This window comes from Eleutherodactylus coqui, chromosome 1 (assembly GCF_035609145.1).
Source record: "Eleutherodactylus coqui strain aEleCoq1 chromosome 1, aEleCoq1.hap1, whole genome shotgun sequence".
In the NCBI taxonomy this organism is placed as follows: domain Eukaryota; kingdom Metazoa; phylum Chordata; class Amphibia; order Anura; family Eleutherodactylidae; genus Eleutherodactylus; species Eleutherodactylus coqui.
In genome coordinates this window covers 414644628-414669376 of record NC_089837.1, presented here as the reverse complement: position 1 = coordinate 414669376, position 24749 = coordinate 414644628, and the positions used below count along the sequence as shown (strand labels likewise).

At 45.0% G+C, this 24749-nt stretch overlaps 1 protein-coding gene across 2 annotated transcripts in view; it reads left to right on the top strand.

The window, feature by feature from the left end:
* PIBF1 (progesterone immunomodulatory binding factor 1) overlaps positions 1-24749 on the top strand; it is a 188376-nt gene that overhangs the window by 37094 nt on the left and 126533 nt on the right. For both annotated transcript variants that reach the window (XM_066581127.1, XM_066581136.1), the window contains exons 8-10: positions 12492-12673; positions 13279-13404; positions 17179-17277. In XM_066581127.1, the coding sequence (XP_066437224.1) occupies positions 12492-12673; positions 13279-13404; positions 17179-17277 (407 nt within the window). The remainder of the gene's footprint in view (positions 1-12491; positions 12674-13278; positions 13405-17178; positions 17278-24749) is intronic.

The following is a 24749-nucleotide window of genomic DNA, read 5'->3' as shown; positions in this document are numbered from 1 at the left end:
AAAGCCTTCGTTTCCACAACCCTATACGGCAGCATCTCCAGGCTGATAAATTTGGCTATGTGCACGTTTAACGCTTGAGCGTGCGGGTGCGTGGCGCCGTACTTGCGCTCCAACACTTGTGCTAGCGACGGCTGGACGGTGCGCTGACAGACATTGGTGGATGGGGCCAAGGACAGCTGAGGTGAGGGTGTGGGTGCAGGCCAGGAGACGGTAGTGCCTGTGTCCTGAGAGGGGGGTTGGATCTCAGTGGCAGGTTGGGGCACAGGGGGAGAGGCAGCAGTGCAAACCGGAGGCGGTGAACGGCCTTCGTCCCACCTTGTGGGGTGCTTGGCCATCATATGTCTGCGCATGCTGGTGGTGGTGAGGCTGGTGGTGGTGGCTCCCCGGCTGATTTTGGCGCGACACAGGTTGCACACCACTGTTCGTCGGTCGTCTGCACTCTCAGTGAAAAACTGCCAGACCTTTGAGCACCTCGGCCTCTGCAGGGTGGCATGGCGCGAGGGGGCGCTTTGGGAAACAGTTGGTGGATTATTCGGTCTGGCCCTGCCTCTACCCCTGGCCACCGCACTGCCTCTTGCAACCTGCCCTGCTGCTGCCCTTGCCTCCCCCTCTGAAGACCTGTCCTCAGTAGGCGTAGCATACCAGGTGGGGTCAGTCACCTCATCGTCCTGCTGCTCTTCCTCCGAATCCTCTGTGCGCTCCTCCCTCGGACTTACTGCCCTTACTACTACCTCACTGATAGACAATTGTGTCTCATCGTCATCGTCCTCCTCACCCACTGAAAGGTCTTGAGACAGTTGCCGGAAGTCCCCAGCCTCATCCCCCGGACCCCGGGAACTTTCCAAAGGTTGGGCATCAGTCACGACAAACTCCTCCAGTGGGAGAGAATTCGGAACCCTTGCTGCCCATTCTGGGCAGGGGCCCGGGAACAGTTCCTGGGAGCCTGCCTGCTCCTCAGAATGTGTCATTGTAATGGAGTGAGGAGGCTGGGAGGAAGGAGGAGCAGCAGCCAGAGGATTCAGAGTTGCAGCAGTGGACGGCGCAGAACTCTGGGTGTTCGATAGATTGCTGGATGCACTTTCTGCCATCCACGACAGGACTTGCTCACACTGCTCATTTTCTAATAAAGGTCTACCGCGTGGACCCATTAATTGTGAGATGAATGTGGGGACGCCAGAAACGTGCGCCTCTCCTAATCCCGCAGCAGTCGGCTGCGATACACCTGGATCAGGAGCTTGGCCTGTGCCCACACCCTGATTTGGGCCTCCGCGTCCGCGCCCGCGTCCACGTCCTCTAGGCCTACCCCTACCAGCATGGTGTATTACCAGTAGTGCAGAAACAGAACGCTGTAATTAAATGTGCTGCTTCTTGGCCTGTCGTTGGAGGCTGACTTCGTTTATGGAACGCCAGGAAATAATTTTGCGCAAGCCTGCTGTAACACTTAGCTGGCTGCGTATGAATTAGGAGGACAACTACACCCAGCACAGACCCAGTACACTGAGGACAGTCACAGGCAGCCCAAATAGATTTTTTTTCCCAAATGTTTTTGGAAAGGCCCACTGCCTATATTCAATAAATATGCCTTCTGTCCCTGCCTCACCACCACTACTGGCCCTGGAGTATGTATAATTACTGCAGGGCGCAATGCTCTGCACGGCCGATATACAAAAAAAAAAAATGTGCAACACTGCAAAAAGCAGCCTCCACACTACTGCACACGGTTAGATGTGGCCCTAAGAAGGACCATTGGGGTTCTTGAAGCCTAAAATAACTCCTAACGCTCTCCCTATAGCAGCTCCGGCACCAGCAGCACTGTCCCTGATCTCTGTCAGAATAAATCTGTGGCGAGCCGCGGGAGGGGCCGATTTATATACTCGGGTGACACCTGATCTCCCCAGCCACTCACTGCAGGGGGGTGGTATAGGGCTTGAACGTTGCAGGGGGAAGTTGTAATGCCTTCCCTGTCTTTCTATTGGCCAGAAAAGCGCGCTAACGTCTCAGAGATGAAAGTGAAAGTAACTCGAACATCGCGTGGTACTCGTCACGAGTAACGAGCATCTCGAACACGCTAATACTCGAACGAGTATCAAGCTCGGACGAGTACGTTCGCTCATCTCTAGTAATCTCCTAATATGTTTCACAATTTAAAGTTTGCTACAGTGTAACCAGTCTAGGCTTTTCTCTGTGAGCAAAAAAGAAAAGCCTAGACTCCAGCATGATGCTTTTTATCTATATTCACTAGAGATGAGTGAGCACGCTCGGTAAAGGCAGTTACTCGAGCGAGCATCGCTCTTCTCGAGTAACTGCATACTCGTCCGAGCAAATGCGGGGGGAGAGGGACATCTCTCTCTCACTCTTCCCCCTGCCGCCCCCTCACCTCCGCCCCCCCCCTGCATTTGCTCGGATGAGTAACATAGTAACATAGTATGTAAGGCCGAATGAAGACATTGTCCATCTAGTCCAGCCTGTCTATCCTACTGTGTTGATCCAGAGGAAGGCAAAAAACCCCAAGGCCAGAAGTCAATTGGCTCTTTTGGGGAAAAAATTCCTTCCCGACTCCCTAATGGCAATCAGACTGTTCCCTGGATCAACCCCTAATAGTTCCTACCTGCCTATATACCAGGATTGACACTTAAACTAAAATTTATATCCTGTAATATCCTTCTCCAGAAAGACATCAAGTCCCCTTTTAAACTCCTCTATGGATTTTGCCATCACCACTTCCTCCGGTAGAGAGTTCCACAGTCTAACTGCTCTTACAGTAAAGAACCCCTTTCTGTGTTGGTGATGAAACCTACTTTCCTCTAATCGTAGCGGATGTCCTCTTGTTACCGTCGTGGTCCTGGGTGTAAACAGATCGTGGGAGAGATCCATGTGTTGTCCCCTCATGTACTTATACATGGTTATTTGGTCGCCTCTTAACCTTCTTTTTTCTAGAGTAAATAGTCCCAATTTGGACAGCCTCTCTGGGTATTCCAGTCCCGTCATTCCATGTATTAGTTTAGTCGCTCTTCTTTGAACCCCCTCAAGCACTGTGACATCTTTCCTGAGCACCGGTGTCCAGAATTGTACGCAGTACTCCATGTGAGGCCTGACAAGTGCCTTATATAATGGAAGGATAATGTTCTCGTCCTTCGCCCCTATACCTCTTTTAATGCACCCCAAGACTTTATTTGCCTTTGCAGCGGCTGACTTGCATTGGTTACTCCAGTTTAGTCTATTATCCACTAGTACCCCCAGATCCTTTTCCATATCACTTTTCCCTAGTGGTACCCCATTAAGTGAATATTTGTGACATCCGTTCCTCCTGCCCATGTGCATAGTCTTACATTTTTCAACATTGAACTTCATTTGCCATTTTTCTGCCCAAGCCCCCAGCTTGTCCAGGTCCGTTTGTAGCCACACATTGTCCTCCGTTGCATTAATTATATTGTATAATTTTGTGTCATCTGCAAATATTGATATTTTGCTGTGCAGCCCCTCTATCAAGTCATTGATAAATATATTGAACAGAATGGGGCCTATTACTGAACCCTGTGGCACCCCGCTAGCGACTGTGGTCCAATCAGAGTACGAACCATTTATTACCACCCTCTGCTTTCTATCGTTGAGCCAATTTTTTACCCACTTACACACGTTTTCGCCCAGTCCGAGCTGCCTCATTTTGTATATTAGCCTATTATGAGGCACGGTGTCAAAGGCTTTAGAGAAGTCCAGATATACAAGATCAATAGATTCTCCCTGGTCCAGCTTAGAGCTTACTTCATCGTAGAAACTGATCAGATTTGTCTGACATGAGCGACCCTTCATGAATCCATGTTGGTGAGGAGTTATTCCCTTAATCTCCTTGAGGTACTCATCGATTGCGTCTCTCAGAATCCCCTCGAAAATTTTTCCCGTTACTGAAGTGAGACTTACTGGCCTGTAGTTACCAGGCTCACTTTTGCTCCCTTTTTTGTAAATTGGGACCACATTGGCAATGCGCCAGTCCAATGGTACTACTCCGGTCTTAATAGTGTCTAGAAATATTAGGTATAGCGGCCTAGCTATCTCGTCACTTAGTTCCTTTAGTATCCTTGGGTGTAATCCATCTGGGCCCGGTGATTTATCAATTTTAGTTTTCTTTAGACGCTTCCGCACCTCCTCCTGCGTTAGGTATGAGATATTTTGTGAGGGGTTCGTTTTATTCCCCTGCATCTCGTATGGCATTTCCTTTTCTTTGGTGAACACACTTGAGAAGAAACTGTTTAGTAGATTTGCTTTCCCTTCGTCATCATCAATGATTTCTCCTGCATTGTTTTTTAAAGGGCCAGCGCTCTCCCTGCAAATCCTTTTGCTGTTTATGTAGTTGAAAAATAGCTTCGGGTTGTTTCTGCTCTCTTTTGCGATCCGTCTTTCTGCTTCCTCCTTGGCAGTTTTGATCGTATCTTTGCATATTTTGTTTTTTTCCCTGTATGATTTTAGCGCTTCTTCGCTGCCTTGTTGCTTTAGTAGTTTGAACGCTTTCTTCTTTTCGTTTATTGCCCCTCGTACCGTCTTGTCGAGCCACATTGGTTTCCTTTTAGTTGAGTTTCTTTTATTTTTAAAGGGAATGAACTGCTCACATGAGGCGATTAGGATCCTTTTGAACTTTTCCCATTTTTCCTCCGTACTGATATTTTTGAGGATGTTGTCCCAATTAATGTTACCGATAGTAGTTCTAAGCTCATCAAATTTTGCTTGTCACTCCCTGATAAGGCTTCCTATTGATTGACAGCTGGAAGTTGATTATATTGTATTATATTGAGTATGCAGTTACTCAAGAAGAGCGATGCTCGCTCGAGTAACTGCCTTTGCCAAGCATGCTCGCTCATCTCTAATATTCACACATTGTAGCAAACCCTCAGGACAGAAGAGAGATTTGTGCAGATACTGAAGTTGCATAACTTTCCTTCAGAGTTCATGTACATGACACAGCAATACAGGGTGCATTAGATAGAATCCGACAGAAAATAAAACCTCAGTGTGAAATCAGAAACCTGCAGAGGGTTGGTTTAGACTCTGTACCTCCCATAGTAGCCCTGTTATACTTCTATACCAAATGGAGCCATAGTGCGACTGTGTTCATGATCCCTTGTAACAACAGCTTTATCCACCAGTTATGGGATTATTTAATCGGCTGGGGTCTAACTGTTTGGACCCCACCCATCCTGATAGTGGCTGTCTGGAGCACCCTAAAAGAACGGAGCTGCGGTTGCACATGCTCACTATCACTCCATTCGTTTCAGTGGCATTTCCAGAGGTAGCTGAGCACTTGAACTTAGCTGTCTCTGGTAGTTCCATTGAAATGAATGCAGTGGCAGTGCAGATGTGCAGCTGACTCTCCACTTAGGGTAGCTCTGGATGGCCGTTCTCAACAGTGGTGGAGATGGACGCTCACCAATCAGTTAGTTATTCCCTATCCTGTGGTGGGAAGATTGTTCCATTTGTAGCCAAATGTTTGCCGGAAAAATAGATGAATGCCGCAGGGGGATTTCATAGTACAAGAGGATTGGCCTCTGTTCCATTAAAGGGGTTGTCCCGCGCCAAAACCTAAAATTTTTTTTTTCCCAGTCCCCCGGTTCCTCAAAGGGCATACCGTCGCCATGTTTTGCTTTAAAAAAAAAAAAATTTTTCGCTTACCTGGATCCCCGTTCAGCAACTTTTAAAATTCTTCTTTTAAAGATGGCGCCGCTGCACTTCTCCCACGGTGCACCGCGGGACTTCTCCCATGGTGCACCGTAGTTCTTCTTCCTCTGCGTGCGCGCTCCCGATGATGTCGGTCACATGATCAAGTGATCAACGTCATCGAGGTAGGCGGGCAGCTTCCAGATCCAGCTGCCGACAGGGAAGAGAGACCGGCCGAGGGAGGAGTCCAGCCACAGCTCCTACTCCCGGACCAGAAGCGCGTGACCACGCTGAAGAGGTTCCGACAGCGCAGGCGCGACTGTTCCGGCTGAGAGAAGAGGATCGTTGGTCGGCGCCAGGGCAACGGGGACGCCAACACAGGGGGGGGGACCCCCTGTAGGTGAGTATATAACTTATGTATGGCACATATTTCATGCACGATGTATATTACAAAGTGCATGTATATGGCCATACAGAAGTGTTTAGGTTAACTTTAATTTGTGGGACAACCCCTTTAAGATGTAGTGTTTAGTAAACTGGCTCCTGGAAGTTAGGGCTTATTCAGACGACCGTATATCGGCCGGGTATACACGCCCAGCCGATATACGGCATCCCTCTCTGCAGGGGGAAGAGGCTGGAAGAGGCGGGAGCAGTGCTCTGAGCTCCCGCCCCCTCTCCGCCCTCTGCACTATGTGCAATGAAAGGGGGCGGAGCTAAGTTCCGGGACTTTGCTAAAAAAGTTTAGGAGCCAATGGTTTCATCATGCCGCCAGGCAGTTCACTGGAAAAAAAAATTGCATAACACATTGTGCTATTTTGGACCGGATGTGCACCGACAAGGGAAGAAAAGGTGTGTGGGGTTGCACCTGTCTGTATTTAATGTGATCGGGGAAGGAAGAGTTTGGCTTCTGTTAATAGGAGAGCTTTGAATGTAATTACTCTGCAGGGGCAGGATTATTAGGACATACTAGATCTTGTACTACCAGGAGGGGATGCTCTTGATGATGTTACTATATCGGTAGGAGAGGCCCAGGATGTGAATCCTAGGAAGTGACATTGTGTATATTATTTTTGGTGGGCTCCTTACCTCCTGGATGTGTAGATGATTACTGGGAGGGGAGGATGATCTCTGCAGAGTACCCTGGGGAGACAGCACATATATATATATATATATATATATATATATATCCTAAATAGCGCAGCAGGTTGTGCTATTTTTTTCTACTGGTGGCACCTTCTGATGTGTTGGATTCTGCACTTCCGTGTTTTTTTTCTGCTCCTATTATGGAGCAAAACAACAAAAATCCTATGAAAAGAGCTGAAGTTTCCCAGAGCACAGGCTGTAATAAATTATAGCACTTATATTCTTCTGAAAAGTCTGAATAGCTACTGCAGGGAATTTCTGATTCCTTGCATGTTATTACTAAAACCAGCATGCAACAGGAATATTGACATCAACACAGGATTATATTTGGGAGCTGCCATTTAAGTAATTTCGCATATAATTGTTAAAAAGTCTCCCTACGAGAAACCTTTTGCAAGACCTTCTGTGATAAGGACCCTTCTACATGGAACAATTCTCTTTTAAATTCTTGCTGGGTCGCAGGAATCTGAACGATATCATTCAGTGTAAATGCTGCCAGCTACTGAACGCCGAACGTTAATTCATTCACTTATTATTCGGCATTCAGTTTCAGCAGGCATAAAAATCAAATGACGATCAGCCCCTGTTTGCTGTGAATGGAGGCAAGCGGGCAGACGCAATCTCCAGGCACCTCCACCTCCATTCACTGAGCGATAATTGCTCCTGTGTAAAAGCGATTATCCCTGGGACAACTATCAGCTGCTCTTGTACCCAATGATTGTACCATGTAAAAGCAGCCAAAGTCATCAGTGTAATGTGTGTAAATAGATCTGCTGTATAGTCTTTGCAAAGCATAAAACTAAACACAACAGCTTCATTCACTGTGTTCGCGCTAATGGGCTCTATTGACAGGACTCTGCAAATGAAATACAAGTTGGATTGGTATTTCAATAGTTAACAGATCCCAGCCTCAGGACAGTCCTATCTTGGACTAACTTCCATGCCCGCTCACTGCATACTGTGTATCCCAGAACAGAGGAGCACCACACAATTGTTCCCTGGTCTAATATGCCCTGCCTACTTTCAGCTTCACAGCTAATAATCGTTCTGCTTTCATTTGAGCAATAGTTGTACTCAGTCGCGTACATCGCGTAGCAAAAACTTAAATGAGCCCTTTGAAATGACCCTTGCAGAAATTCTCTACCGCCTTGTTTGCTAACCATGCAGTTCCTCTTTGGAGGAAGGTACTATATATAGTCTTACTTTCCAATATAAAAAGAGATGGTGCGATAACACCTCTCTCCGATGGCCTCATACCAGTCACATGGTCTGCCTCTATGGTATGTATGCCCTTGGCTGTACTGCTAAATGAAAGGCTGGCCCTGAAGGGCTGACTGTAATGTTCTTTCTTTAAGTAATAGCAGCATTACTAGTCGCAAAGTTCTAAATTGTTGTTACTATTTGCAGATTCTAGGGCACATTGGCAACTATACTCATTGTCAGAAAAAAAATCAAGCACCTAGCAGGAGTTGTCGTAATCTAATGAAACTTTCCATCTGTGATATTGCCATTGATATAAATAAGTGATTACCATATCAGAGTAAAAGGATAATTTATTGTGGAAAACCGAACATTTGAAGGGAGGCTCTAGTACCCTGTTGGGCCACCTCTAGCTTCGATGCAAGATGTAATATGGGTAGGCATAGAGGCTCTAGTACCCTGTTGGCTGTCTCTAGTTTGGATGTAAGATGTGATATGCGCAGGCATGAAGGCATACAGATTTCATATGGTATCCTGAAGCATATCAGTCCACACTTGCTGTAACAGCCTCTAGATCAGTGTTTCTCAACTCCAGTCCTCAGGACCCCCCAACAGGTCATATTTTCAGCATATCCTATAGTATGAACACCTGTGTAATGTCTGAAGCACCAACAATAATTACATCACCTGTGCAATACTGAGGAAATCCTGAAAACATGACCTGTTGGGGGTCCCTGTGGACTGGAGTTGAGAAACACTCTAGATCTCGCATACTCGTAGGCTGTCAAAGTTGGTATCCCATATATGTTCTATTTGTGATAAATCTGGCAATCAAACAGGTCATGGAAATGTGGCAATGTTGTGGAGGCATTCCTGTGGCACCCTTCTCTGTGCGGCTGAGCATTAATTATCCTGCTCAAATATGCCTCTTGGAAGCCGCCATGAGAGGAACACATGTGGCTGCAGGATGTCCTGAACACATTGCTGAGCTGTCATTGTCCCTCGTACCACTTGTAGGGGTGACTGACTGTCATATGCGATGGCCCAGACCATTACACCAGCAGTGGGAGCAGTGTGATGGTCCGCAGCAAAGGCTTGTTTGAGGCACGCACCCCAAGGTCTCCAGACATGAATATGATCATCGTCCATGGCCAATCTGAATCTGGATTCATCACTGAAGAGAACATGGTTCTACTGCATAGCAGTCCAGTTCCGTTGTTCTCAACACCACTGTAAATGGAAGCGACGTTGGGTGGCTGTCGAAGGCGCAGTACACGAAATGGATGACTGGAGACCAAATGTCCTTCAGTCAAGCACCTGGAAATGGTTCAGACAGACACAGGAGCCTGTAACGATGGCGCCTCCTGTCTCTGGATAGCGGACAACGAAATAATTGGAGCTGCTCGTGCTTGGCAGGCAATCAGACGATCCTCTCTATTTGTGGTCTGTTGAGGGCATTCTGAGCCCGGTCACCTTGTATGCGTGCCCTCATGCATTCACTGATCCCAACTCTTTCTAATAGTCTGGTCAGAACAGCCCAGGTGGCAGACAATTTGTCATACATCCTTTCAGCTTCTCACGTTGCAATAATACACACCCTCTCAAACTCCGTTAGCTTGGTGAAATCTCTCTAATTGTGTTGTAGAGGTGTCGGTGGTCAACAAGCTCTACCCAAGTGGAAAAAGAGGTCACTACAGACAAGTAGCTTCTGGAAGCTTTTTATAGGCCAAGGGTGGAACTACTGTTAGTGCCTCAGGTGGTAAGACTGTTTCTCTAATCATTTACATATCCGCCTGAGATGTGACTGCATGCCGAGTATTGCAACAGAATGACAACTTATTCTAGCTGCTTGATTTATTTTTTTTCACAAAGAATGTATTTTGGTTGTCCTCTAGAGGCCTACCTAACCTAAGTAGCAGAGGAGGCTGACTCTTACTTGCTTCTTACTCCTTTCTTTGATCTATAGCTTATGGCCTTGATTTCAAGAGCACATACGCACTAGTGGCCGACCTGGCCACTAACTACCTCTGTGCTCTGCTATTTCTTTCCATAGAAGAGGTGGTGTGTTTTCCAGGCAACAAGCAGTAAACATCCTGAGGGCAGAGGAATCAATATCTGGAGAACGGAGCAGAAAATAAACATGTTATGGGTCAATGCATTACTTTGCAATTTCAAAGAACATGGGAATACCCATTTGACAACAGCACTCTGATTCAGCATATACATTCCAATAATCATGTCTGCTATATTAGGATATTGTTGTTGTTTTTACAACAAAATGTAATTTCTGCACATTTGCCTATGGTGATCCGCTACTTTGTCATGTATCCGTGTCCTGGTGTCTTGTCCAAGGAAGTGTTGCCTACTATTAATGTGATTGCCTGTCTTTCTGACAATTATATTTGTACACTTGAAATTATGCTGAATATTGTTTAACATGTTATTCCTTGATCTGCTGGCTGTAATGTTAACCTGATGGTTCCAATGTGCTATTGTTGTTCATGTTCTGCCTCATAATATAAGTTCAGAAATCTGTTACATGTGGATAGTGCTATAGATTTTCCTGGGGATGTGTTGTATAGTTCGCCTTTTGCATAACAAAAGGTTAAACTCGCATTTTTACAGCATGCCTTAAAATCCACACAGACTGTTTGTTTTTTCCATCACATTTAAATGTAGCTTTATAGACTCCAGCCTGACTCTTATAATAATGACAAACATAAGATGGTCATTTAAGTCATTAGAGCTCTCATACATACAAAGAGCTATTAAGAAAGCAAATACAGTACTAGTTAAGGTGCATTTACACCACAAAGATCATTGCTCAAGAGATGGCTTTTGAGCAATCATTTTGCATAAACTACTACTTTGTACTAATGCCTATTAGTACCGAGTAGTAGCCTGTGAGGCGGCGGGAGCTGTAATCAAGAAACAGACCTCCCATAGTTTCTTGATTGCTTTTTCTCAGCTGTCAGCCCCACCAAAAGTAGGGGCTGACAGCAGAACAAAAGTAATCAGCTGTTATCAGCTCTCCTCTCCACCGACAGAACACAGTGTGTGGTCCTAGTTATCAACTGTTTTGCCGAACAGTAGTTTTCAGGCATAATTGAAATTCATCGTTCGGCTGAACAGTGAAAGATGGGCAGATTTAGACACAACAATTTTCGCTCAAAAGATGGCTTTTTAGCGAATTTTGAGCTATAATCGTTGCGTCTAAATGGGCCTTAACACAGTTCCGTTTGTTTTGCAATTTAACATAACATAAATATTCACACAAGTTTAGCCTCAGTGGACCTAATCTGCATGTAGCCATCTGACATCGAATCTGGTAAAAAGTAAAATCACTAAAGGCCCATTTAGACACAACGATTATTACTAAAAATTCTTTTGAGCGATAATCGTTGCGTGTAAATGTGCCCATCTTGCACTTTTCTGGCGAACAATGGATTTCAGTTCGGCATGAAATCCATTATTCGGCAGAACAGCTAAGTAGGACCGCATGCTGTGTTCTGCCCAGGGAGTGCTGATTACATTGTCAAAGGGAATGTATTCAGCTGTCAGCCCCACCAGCAGAACAAAAGTAATCCAGAAACAACGTGAGGTCTGTTCCCTGATTACAGCTCTCAACTATTTACTCTGAATGGGGGCGGGCTGGGGAAGTGATCTCCACCTCCATTTACTGAGCGATCATCGCTCCCCTGTGAAAGCACATGAGCGATTTATCATCGGTACAGCTTTCAGGCGCTATTGTGCCCCACAATCATCCTATGCAAAAGGGCCCTAAGACTGAGGTTTTTTATAGCAGTCAAGCTATCCGATGTTAGTAATAGGCTCAACGTATATTTAGCACTTCATATACCTACAATCACTACCAGTGGGTGCTGATAAGGCTTTGGCTTTTCCAGTTTCACCTACATTTAGATGATTGATACTTTTCTTACATCGAAGTTTATCAGTTTTTATGTGTCTGATCTAAATTTCATAGTTGTAGCTGATTTAATTAATTTATTTTGCAGGCATGAAGTGAACATGATCTCTAAATGTTGAGGCAAGCTTTAGAAAAGAATCTTCTCTCTCCAAGACAACCGCTTCTCACAATGTGGGACTACATTACCATTTCGAAAGCTTGCCTCCATGTTCACTTTGGAGCTCCCAAACATTTTGGAAAAATTTGGGCTAGAACTGCGAAATTTTGGTCAGACACATGAAAATAATAAACTTTGATGTGATAGTAGTGTAAAAGTATGCTGGCCCCTCAGCTAATATCCAGGATGTACCTTGTTTGTGTTATGTACATATTAATCAATTCTTTACTTACAGCATAAGAGTTGTAAAAATGACTAAAAACAGGCATTATTTCATCTTCAAATATGTATTGCAAGGGCTTTCAATATGTAGAAATATATGAAATCAAATATGTGCTTGCTTGCAGAGAGCTAACACTAATTTTGCCCTGTAATTAAGTGCTATTTAAGTGTAACGCGTGTCTCTCCACTGTACAGGTCAGCACATTACGACAGTCTGTTTCTCTGCTGCAAAAAGATAAAGAGTTTCTAAACCGGCAGAACATGGAACTGAATGTACGTTGTGCCCATGAAGAGGACCGCTTGGAGAGGCTACAAAGCCAACTTGAAGATGCCAAAAAAGCAAGAGAAGAACTGTATGAAAAATATGTTGCTTCTAGGTCAGTACTTCCAAATTTCAGACACCCAATGTGTTTGTCACTTGCAACAAACCTGTACATCTTGTCCTTTTTGTAACTTAACATATTTCTTCTACTATATCCATTCGATCATGATGTTTGAAATGACTCGCAAACTCCAAGCCTGTCGGCTACCACGGGGGCAGTGTCAGACAGGGCTGTCCATTTGCTGAAGCAACTCTACGATTCCTGAATCCACTCCTGAAAACTCTTAAGTTAAAGCAATGTGTGAATTACACATACTGTACACGTACATTTGCTATCAAAATTAGTCAACTCCCTTTGTAAATTTTACAAAGATCCAATTTGCCAAATTTTAGCAATTTTTCAATAAATCATCTAACAAGAACAATTTAAATTGCTCAATACAACTTATGCTACAAGTAGTTTCTCCAAATTTAATACAAAATGCCACCTTTTAACGGCTACTGCAGTCCCACAATTGTTCGATTGTTCAAAGTGAGAGAAACCAAGTAATCTTGTAGATATACCTTTTATGGCTAACAAAAATACATGATGTTACTGCGAGCTTTCGGGTCTTCTTTATTTTTCATATATATCTCATAACTATCTTTAATTATTTGCAGAGACCATTATAAAATAGAATATGAAAACAAACTGCGTGATGAATTGGAGCAAATTAGACTGAAGACAAATCAAGAAATTGAACAGCTACGTGGAGCGTCAAAGGAGATGTACGAGCGGGAAAACAGGTAACTGTTCGCAAACCATAGCCCGGTTCAACCAGTAGATGGCTGAGTTCCTTTAAGAGATTTCCTATTAAAGAAATTTTTCCCTTATCCACAAGGTAGAGCATAATTGTCTGATCACTGTAGGTACAACCGCTAGCAGTCCTGAGACTGGCACACCTGAATGCCCTATGTGAGTGGAGCGGTCGCATCCATGTGTCACTACTGTTCCTTTTTTTTTTTCTATGGGGTTAAGGGAGATGACTGAGTACATTGATTTCTGCCTGCCCCCATAGAAGTGAATGGCCCAGAGGTTGACCATGTGCACTGTTGTTCCATTCACATGGGGCATTTGGGTGCCCCCATCTTGGGACTGCTGGTGGTCCCAGTGGTTGGACCATCAGCGATCAGACATTTATTCCCTAGCCCGTAGAGTTATTGGAATGAATTTGATGGAAAAACCTCTCTATACTCAATACAGATTAAAGCATAAGACTATTGCGACTCTATAGATTTGCCTGTAGTTCTGCTATCATTATTCAAACTGCATTTGAGTTATTCACATGGCATGGTCATATCGCATTTTGGCTGCAATTTTGAAAAAACCTTTAACTGATTTAGGACAAAGCACTGTAAATTTACGGAGCGCAGGTTCCGGGCTTAAAGCGCAGCCGTATGTAAAATTACGGTGGGGATTAAAGCCTCCTGCTTCTGCAATCAGAAGCAGGACAGGTTGTCAGCTGTTAGTCACAGCTGATAACCTGGAGGAGGAGGAAGAAGTGGGTTTTAACCCTTTCTGCCCCCTCCTTTGTCAATGAGCGCTATGTACTAACAAGTGAAAGTGGAAGTGTTTCTACTACCTAACCGCTGCAGCCAATTAGAGGATTAAGAGCCATGGTGCGCTGGCAAAGGCAGTGCCCCTGTCACACAACTCCATATATTTTGTAGCACGTGTGCTGTTTCTGCAGCTCAGTCCCTTTCACTTGAGTGGGCAACACTGCAGTATCAGGCACAGCCTCTTTAAAATGTACAGAGCTGCGTGAAAGGGCTCCGGTGACCCCTTTACTCAGCTAATTGGTTTGGATGCCGAGACGACAGGCCATCAACATTAAAGTCCCAACACACCCCTTTAACGAAGGCACAAAACGTTGTATATCGTATCTCTTGAGGACATGGCTGTTTTGTCTTGTCCCCTTGTTACATCAGTGTTGTTTCTATATGTTAGATTTGGAGATGCCCCTTACATAGAATGCAGCTACATAATAAACTTGGGAAAATGCAGCTTATTTCTAATATTTTGGGATTGCGTAGTGAATCCACGCTGGGTGTGCCCCGTTGAGGTCATCACTTTAACTTGTCAGGAGAAGTTTTGACATTGCAGTGTCTTTTTAAGAATGTGTCCGAATGTGGTATTACATCAACAAGATTTTCATAGAATTAACGATGAGCTGCACTTGACAGGACTGAGCAGCACACAACATGTTGAGGAAGTAGACGACTATTCTTAATTATGGGCTTTAGATAATTCCCTCTATTCACAGGTAACAGTCTGTCAAGTTAATAATCTCATAATGAGCATGAGATAGAAACTCTTCGGTTTCTCTCTGTCTTTCAAGCTTAATAATTTTCTTAGTGTAGAGGAAAAGTCAAGGACAACAACTGCATCCACATGATTAAGGCCAGGTTCACATCTGCGCTGGAACCTCTGTTCGGAGATTCCGTCACAGGTCCAGCGCAAAATACCCAAAGAAATTCCAGTAAGATGCTGGGCAGCTGATTGGAAACTCAACGGATCCCATTATAGTCAATGGGCTCCGTTTGGCGCTGTTCATTTCCGTCATAAGATGGACCCGTTCAGCCAGGGGATTCCCCTTTCCTGCTCCTGGAACGGATATCAAAGCAGTTACGCATGTATTGTATCCCCATTCTGAACAGAGCAGGAAATTTAAAAAATCACGCTGTGCATATCCGTGACATCAGATCCATGGACATTCGCAGTGCATACGCGGTCTCAGTTGGCTCTGTGCCGGCAGACCATATGGGCTGTGTATGTGAAAAACGCCACGGAAGACCCGTGGCCGTTTACGTACACGCCCGTGGACATGAGCCCTTGAAAAGACATTTCTGCTCATCCAATTGCCTATGTATGTCTCATCAATCTTGTAATAAATTTTAATTAAAATTTTGTTTAGCACTGTAAATCAAGTTTGAAGAGCCTGCCCCTCTGTAATCCACTGTCTGTTGTAAGACATTCAGCTTCTGTGGCTTTGGGTGTGCCTGTTAGCTGTGGGAAAGGGGGAGTCTTCACAGGCTAAACTTTCCTGTATCGCACTGCTCTTAGATCTGCAGTCAGTGTGTGCACTATCATTGTGTTTTATTTACCTAACCTGCTAACCGGTATGTCCTAATATCTTTATGTTGTAGGCAAAGCAGCATAATTCTTATTGGATTGATCTTTATTAGCCGCTTTCCTAGGTCTTGTGTGTTTGCATGGTCACAGCATATGCAGATATCAGTTTTTGTACGCTATTTTTATGCAAACACACAAGACCTAAGATAACTGTGCATAGCAGATTGGGTAAATATCAGATCAGAAGAGGCAGAGATTGTCTACACACTGACTGCAGATCTGAGAGCAGTGTAAGTGCATCAGAGCGAGCCTGTGAAGACAGCCCCCCCCCCCCCCCCACAGTTAATAAGACATACTAGTTACTATGGAAGCTGAGTGCCTAACAACAGGTAGTAAATTGCAGAGGGTACGCACTTCAAATTGATTTACAGTGGTAAATCAAAAAAAAGTAGTTAAAGAATTTACAAGATTGATAAAACACACACAGGCTATTAGATGAGCATAAGTTGTATGAAAAGTTAGTGTCCTTTTTAAAATAGCAGCATAATTAAGACGATTTTACTAAATCTCATGCACACGCTAGGAAAAATATCTACAGTGTAAAATTTTTCTGCGGTGTGGATGTCAAATGTTCAGCATGTTCATTTGTTCAGCAGATTTTTGCTACACATTTCATCCTTTGCAATGTATAGGATGAAATTCATGGAAAATCTCCACCAAAATCCGCTCCAAATCTCTCAAGCCCCGCCCACCGCTCTCAGGAATACCCACTTGCCCCACCCCCTATATTCAAATATGGGGAGATATGTCAAAAATTCCCTGTAGCTCTGCCCACTCCTCTCTCCGGGGAAGGGAGAGGGGGATTCCTAGCCTGCTTTGCGACCTTTTCCTATTGATTTCAGTGGGGCCAAAGCTGCTGCCTGCCCTATTGAAAATAATGGGTGATATCGCAGATTCTTCTTTGCAATGCGAGGTTAGGGCGAAAACATCGCTAATGAGAATGAAACCATTGAAAATCATTGCTTTCATTATTATGCGTTCTCACTCACTCTCGCATCGCAGGAAAGTCGTATCGACAGTGGGTAAGAGCCCTAACACGTGGGTTTTTCAACTAATTCACTGTGGATTTTCCTTTGGAGAAAATATGTACCATATAGCTGTATCCTTAAAGAGGTTGTACGAACGTCACAGAGCATGGTCCCCGACCCCCTAGAACCTCTCTATGCGCTGTAATAGAGAGCCACTCTGTAAGAGCCGCTCCTGTTTGGGCCGACTTCATCTGAATGGGTATCCCGTAATACGAGCTTAGAAAAGTCTACAATAGAATACAATGAAAGTTACCGATTACAGAGTTCAGTATTGATAATAATACATTTCCTATGGCCATGTAAACAAGGTAACTATCGGCATCATTTTCTAATTGTTGTTAACGTTTTGCCTTGTTTTAGGAATTTAAGAGAAGCAAAGGACAATGCTGTGTCTGAGAAGGAGCGAGCAGTGACCGCCGAAAGGGAGGCGCTGGCTAAATATGACCAGATATTAGAACAGTAAGTGCTGCAGCATGGGTTCCACTTTAATTGTTGAACATGGCTTGTTGTAGTTGATGAAAAATATGTACCTAAGGCTGCCTGCAGACGAGCGGGTCGGATCCGGCAGCGAGAATTCTCGCCGCGGGACCCAACCCGAGAGCCTGCAGAGACGAGCGCGTACTCACCCACGCCTGGCGGCCCCGGCTCTTTCATGTGCCGGCTGCCGCGCAGCCGGCGCATGCGCAGACCGGAGCCAGCGGCTGGGTGAGTGCGTGCCCCGCACAAAAATGGGACATGCCGCGGTTTGTTTGCCGCGCGAGATTTCGCGCGGCCAAACCGCGGCCGTCTGCATAGAAGTGCGTATTGTAATGCACTTCTATGCAAACTTTCAGTGGCGGAAATCCCGCAGCGGGATTTCCGCCCGTGTGCAGGCGGCCTTATTGTTACTGTTCTATATAATGTACAAGTTGTTGGATACTAGTTTAGATGTAGTCATGCAGTAAGCAATCACTCCTAAGATGTTGCTGTTGTGGGAAATCTGTTAGTTAACACCTTCGTGCCCCAAGACTTACATGTACGTCCTTGGTGCATGGAGGTTAACCCTTTCCAATCCAATTTTGGATTCAGGGTTTCCTAAAAGGCTTTCTCTTTTTGCTGTTATACAACGGTGCCATCTGCTGGCTAAAACCAGTGTGTGTGCGCCAGAGAGGCTCCGACAGTGGAGTGGCTGGCAACAGACGGTAAAAATACCCTGTCGGACGTCTTCTGACATTGGAGCTGTACAAGATTCTGTCAGAATGTAGGAAGACGTCAGACAGTGGATTGGAAAGGATTAATATGGCTTCAACAGCTGTGATCAGAGATCACATCGATCACGGCTGTTAACCCTTTAAATGCAGCTGTTAATTCTAACAGAGGCATTTAAATGGCCCAATGCGAGCTCCTGAATGGCTTTCCCTACTATGAAATTGAAGGTTGCCATCCAGATGTCATCGCAGCTGGTGGGACTTTTAAGATGTGTCTGCTGCACAGTTTCATAGATTTCCTACAGAAATACCACATATGTATTGCAATACTGAAGTCCCTTAGGGACCTAAAAAGATAAAGTGAATTATTTTTTTAAATAATGTAAAAAAATGAAGGATATTATAGGTTTAAAATAAAACCCTTTCCCCATGTTTATAATTAAAAAAAACCCAACACTTAGTATGGCCACATCCGTAAAAGTCCAAACTATAAAAAATAATGCATTATTTGCAATGCGCAGTGAATGTCAGTAGAAAAATACACATCATCAGAATTCTACTTTTTTGGTCACTCTGTCTCCAAGAAAAAATGTAATAAGCAATCAAAAATGGTCTCCGTAGAAACCACAGGTGGTTCCGCAAATAAATATCCCACACAAAACCTTATTGATAGAGAGATAAAGTTATGGCAGCAAAAAATACATTTTTTAAGCTATTTCACTTTTTAAAAGTAGTATGGCAAAGAAAAACTCTGCCAATTTGGTATCCTCTAAATTGTACTGACCACAGAATAAAGTTATCGGCATTTTTGTCACAGTGTGCACGCTGTAAACACAAGATTCCCCGAGGATGGCGCAATTATGTTTTTTTTCCCATATCACTTCTCTTAGAGATTTTTACAAGTTTTTCAGTATAATATATGGTGCATTAAATACTGCCATTGAAAAATACAACTCGACCCGCAAAACAATAATCCCGCAGACATCTACGTTTCCATTGCTTGGCTTTATCATAGGAGCCAAACAACGAAAATACCCGCTTTGTATCAGGCACGTGATGGACACAAACGTGGGCCCAACTGACCCCATTAACTGTAATGGAGTCCTTTGGGTTTCCGTCATGCTGTCTTGTATTCTAGCGGACAGAGTAGCAGAGAATGCTCTGGGTTCAGTACAACTTAGTGAGCCTTAGTAAGCACTAAAAACACCACTGACTCATGATGCCGATGAGGTGTTGTGCATACAAAGTGCACCAATACAATAATAATCACCTTTATTCATATGAGGCATACATATAACGCAGCACTTTATGTCAGTTCATATCGAGGTTGACAATTTTTTTTATTTCATGTATCAGCATGTTTTTTGGAGTGTGGGCAGAACCCAAATTACCCGGAGCAAACCTATGCAAAGACAAGGAGTATTAAAGAGGTTGTCCATTTGTACACTATCCTCAAGATAGGTCATGAATAGTAGATGGTCAGGGGTCTGTCACCTGGGACCCCTGAAGATGCTGGGCCAGTGCGTTCAAGCAGATAGCTCTGTTCTTGCCCCAGTGGCCAGGCTTTGTATTGTAAGTCAAGCTCTCGTTCATGTCATTTGGAAGTTGACCTGTAATACGAAGCCAGGCCACTGCCGGGAGAACGGAGCTGTCTGCTTCCTTTAATGGGGTTTTCACACAGCATTTATTTATCGAATCAGGATTAGGGATGTCATCAATGTCTGATCATTGGCAGTCTGACCTTTCCTCTACGGGCTCACCCGTTTTTGGCTTTCTTACCTTTTTTCTGTCACACAGTTCTACCCTATGCCACTACTGCTTTCACAATGGTCCTCCCATTAGCTGATATGGTATTATAAATGGGGAAAACGGGATGGTATATACAGCAGGTGCGCAGATATTGACAGTCTTTATTGCACTTCTGTTCAGTCAGCAAGGCCAATCACATTGTGGGAAGTGTGATATTATGTGTATACTCCTTGTATTAAGCATCAGGTTATTGTACAGCCTCTAAAATATTCACCAGCTGGAAATAGCATAAATATTAAATGTACATGAGAAGCTGAAAATTACACACGTCAAAAGTGTCTTTTGTGGATCTTCTTCAGATGGTTCGTTAGTTTAATTGCATTTGCTGGTAAACAGTAAAACCGCAAACTACTAACTGGATAATGATGGCACTCCAGTGATTTTGTTATCAGCATGATTTAGTCCAACTTAGACAAGTGAGGTCATTTATTTTTCTTTGCAACTAAAAAAATACCATTTTGTTAGTGTTTTACCTTCAGAGATGCACTTCTGCTGGGCTTTCATGGAAATGGCTTTTGTAATTAATCCTTAATTAGACTGAAATACATAAACAGGACAAGCTCATCAGGTCCGTTCCATGGGCTCACACCAAGCAATGTTGTGTGAAGCTGCAGCAGCCGGTTATACACAGTGGAGGATGAGTCCCTCTGTTCAAGAGATTAGACTCTTAGGAGGTTGGAGGTCCCCAGCTTTTGGTTATATCAAGCCATTTTCAAATATGGCAGCTGGCGGTGACCCTCACAATCTTATAACTGGAAGAAGCATGGGTTCATACCGGCATTGACACTTCCAGCTGTTAAGCTTCTTCGTAGAGTCCAGGCAGCAGAAAAAATGGAAGGGATGGATGTGGCATATACGGCACCCAAATAGTGCCCAATAGACCCCATTCCGGCATGTTGTCCTGCATTAAAAATTTGCATTTGTGAAGAAACCTATTGCCATTGGTGGATTCTATTCACTATGTATTACACATGTAAAGAACATGTGCGTAATATGGTGCGTATTATGCCCGTGTGAATGAGCCCCAAGTGATATGGTTTTTTACCCTGGCAGCAAGTTGTAGTAATGGTCTGACGTGTTTTGCTCTCAGCAATACACAATAATATCGCCTCCAGGTAGGTACCCAGCGGGCTTGTGAACAAGGTGTGGTTTCCAAACTGGTTGGAGAGTACTGGTTTAGGTGGACAAGCAATTACAAGCAGAAGAATGCATAGATAAAGAGCTTTTATAGTCCACTGTATCTGACCATAGGACAAGCTGTTTAACCCCTTAACGACTGCCCCATCGGGAAACTACGTCCTCAGAAAGTGGGCCTTAATCCTAGAGGACGTAGTTTTATGCATCCTCTTTGGATTAATGCCCACTTGCCTGAGGACGTGACAGCTCCATGCTGTCGGTGCCCGCAGGTAGCCGACAGCATGGAGCTGTCATCCCAGGATGCGGGCAGTCCCCCCCGGCATTGCGATTGGCGCTAGCCAATGGCTAGCGCCGATCGCAAAAAAGTAAAGAAAACTGTCAAAAAAGTTAGTTCTTCAGCTGCCCTGCTGGATCGGCTCCACCAGGGCAGCTGAAATTACTTACCCGGCTTGTCGGCGGTGTCCCACGGAGAACTCGTCCTCCCGGACCCGCCGGCGGCCTTCTGCGCATGCGCGCCAGACGATGACGTCACGCGCATGCGCAGATGCCCGGGAGCCCCCGGCAAATTTAAAATCTCCTGGCTCCCGGCTCCTGAAGGTAGCCGGGAGCCAGGAGGTGTTACCGGGGACCGCTGTGAGCAGTCCCCGGGCCCGCGATCGCCGCTATCGATTAGATAGCGGCGATCGCGAAAAAGTAAAAAAAGTAAGGTTTCACCTCCCCTCATGGATCGGATCCATGAGGGGAGGTGAAAATACTCACCCCCGGTGCTCTGCGATGTCCCGGGACCCGAAATCCCGGTCTGCGCATGCGCGCCCGATGATTGACATCGGGCGCGTGCACAGAGGGGCTCGAGCCCCGGGAAATTCAAAATCCCTCTGCTCTTGGCTGCCATGTGTAGCCAAGAGCAGAGGGATGTCACTGGGGACATGATCACTGTCATCCAATGGATGACAGTGATCATGTAAAGTAAAAAAAAAAAGTGCAAAAAGTTAAAAAATTAAAATAAAAAAAGGGGTAAAAAGTGCAAAAAGTTAAATAAAAAAAGTTTAAAAAACTTGCGTTTCATCTCCCCCCACGGATCATATCCGTGAGGGAGGATGAAATGACGTACCTAAGGCCCGTGGATTTATCCGCGGACCTTACCCCAGCTTCTGCGCATGCGCCCGTCGCCAATATGGCAAGTGCATGCGCAAAAGCCGTGGTAATTTAAAATCTCCCTGCTCCTGGCTACAAAACTTAGCCGAGAGCCTGGAGATTTCACGGGGGGCCGCGGTGAGCGGTTCCTGATCACGTGTTCGCCGTTATCCAATGGATAATGGCGATCACGTAAAAGTAAAAAAAAGGTGAAGGTTCATCTCCCCTCACTGATGCGATCGGTGAGAGGAGATGAAACTTTTTGCCGGAGGCCTCCGTATTTGCGCCCCGACACAATCTTCTTCCGTGAACGTTCCCGGATTCTGCGCATGCGACCGCCGGCAAAACATCGGACACATGCGCAGGAGTCGGGGAGCCCAGGAAATTTAAAATCTCCTTGCTCCCAGCGACCAACGGTCGCCGAGAGCCTGGAGCAGTGACGAGTGGCCTCGTTGGGCGGTCCCCGGTCACGTGAAAAAAAGGTAGCGATCTAACATAGGTCGGTCTCACATGACCGGATAGGAATTACGGATTCCGCATGCTTCTGATCCGCAGTAATACGCAGATCAATCGCATTGGATTACCCAATTCCGCTCACATTAGTGGGTCGGAATTGCGTAATCCACTCGCAGAAAAGAGAACGCAGCAGGTTCTATTTTACCGCGGATATCCACAACATAGAGCCCATTGTGCTCCATGGTCGCGGATATACCCGCAGCCCATACGCAACTACGTTGTATACGGGCTGCGGGTACCCGTGTCATCGCTAAGCGACGGTGCGGAAAATACAAACAAAAAAATATATATATACTGCGTATGACCGCCTGTGTGAGTAGGCAGTTATGCGCAGTACATTACGCGTCCGTACGCAGGGTCACAGCCGGGCTCACAGCTGGGATCCTCTGCGGGCCTCCGCAAGCAGATTCCGCCTACAGCCATGTGAGCCCGGCGTTATTCAGACCGCTACCTGTAATACGTAATTTACAAGAAGCCCCGGGAACGTTCACCTTCCTGCAGTTCCAGGAGCAGCTTGTTGAGCGCCTTCTGTGTGAGACCGCCGCATCTCATTAAGCTTACGGAGACTCACAGAGCGCCACTTTTTACACCCCATACCCGCTACTGAGGTCAAGAAATACCCCCAAAACGCATGAGAGGAGGGGGGATACACGGTTTTATAGCCCCATGTACCCATCCCAACCAGCCTCCGTAATCACCCCTGTCTTTGGAAATATTACACAGTTCACATTATTACTTTTATCTAAGATTTGGGTAAGGCCGAAAAGGGCGGAGCGGTAGGGGTGGGTGTGTGTGTGTGGGGGGGGGGGGATATTTTTTTAAGGTGTCAATTTTTATTCCGTACAAGTGGGCAATGGGGCCTGGAATGTATTCAGTTGTGCCCTGCAATCCAACGGGTGTTCCCTCCATTATAGGCCTTGCCATGTTTCCTGTAAGTAGATTAGGGCCACAATGGGTATGTTTCTGAACACGGGACAAACGGGGGTATCCATTTTGGGGTGAACGTCTTCATTCCTATGTACACTGTACAAAAAAAACTGTTTTTAAATTGCCAAAATTGCCAAAAAAATGAAAATCGTAATTTTTTCCTTCTGCTTTGCTTAGATTTATTCAAATACTGTGGGGTCAAAATACGCAATACACCCCTAGATGAATTTATTAAGGGGTCTAGTTTTTAAAATGGGGTCATTTGTGGGGGGGTTTTATCGTTTTGGACGCTCAATGGCGCTATAAGTGGGCAATGGGGCCTGGAATTTATACCGTTGTACCCTGAAATCCAACGGGTGCTCCATCCATTATAGGCCTAGCCATGTGTCCTTTAAGTAGATTAGGGTCACAAGGGTTATGGTTCTGAACACGGGACAAACGGGGGTATCCATTTTGGGGTGAAAGTCTTCATTCCTATGTGTGCTGTACAAAAAAAACTGTTTTTAAATTGATACAACTGCCGAAATAATGAAAATTGTAATTTTTCTCCTACTGCTTTGCTTAGATTTATTCAAAAATTGTAGTGTAAAAATACACAGTACACCCCTAGATAAATTCGTTAGGGGGTCTAGTTTTCAAAATGGGGTCATTTGTGGGGGCTCTCTGTCGTTTTGGCCGCTCAAGGGCTCTACAAGTAGGCAATGGGGCCTAAATCATCTTCATGCTAAATTTCTGTTCTGAAAGCCACCGATTACTCCTTTCATTTTGGGCCCCGTTGTGCATCCAGACAAAAGATTAGGGCCACAATAGGTATGTTTCTGAACACGGGACAAACTGGGGTATCTATTTTGGGGTGCAAGTCTTCATTCATGTGTGTGCCGTACAAAAAAAGCTGTTTTTAAAATGACAGAATTGACAAAAAAACGAAAATCACAATTTTTTCCTTTTGCTTTGCTTCAATTCTTTCAAAAACTGTGGGGTCAAAATGGGCAGTACACCCCTAGATAAATTCGTTAAGGGGTCTAGTTTTCAAAATGGGGTCACTGGTGGGGGCTCTCTTTGGTTTTGGCCGCTCAAGAGCTCTACAAAAGTGCTATGGGGCCTAAAACGCCTTCAAGCAAAATTTATGTTCTGAAAGACACCGACTACTCCTTTCATTTTGGGTCCCGTTGTGCATCCAGACATAAGATTAGGGCCACAATGGGTATGTTTCTGAACACG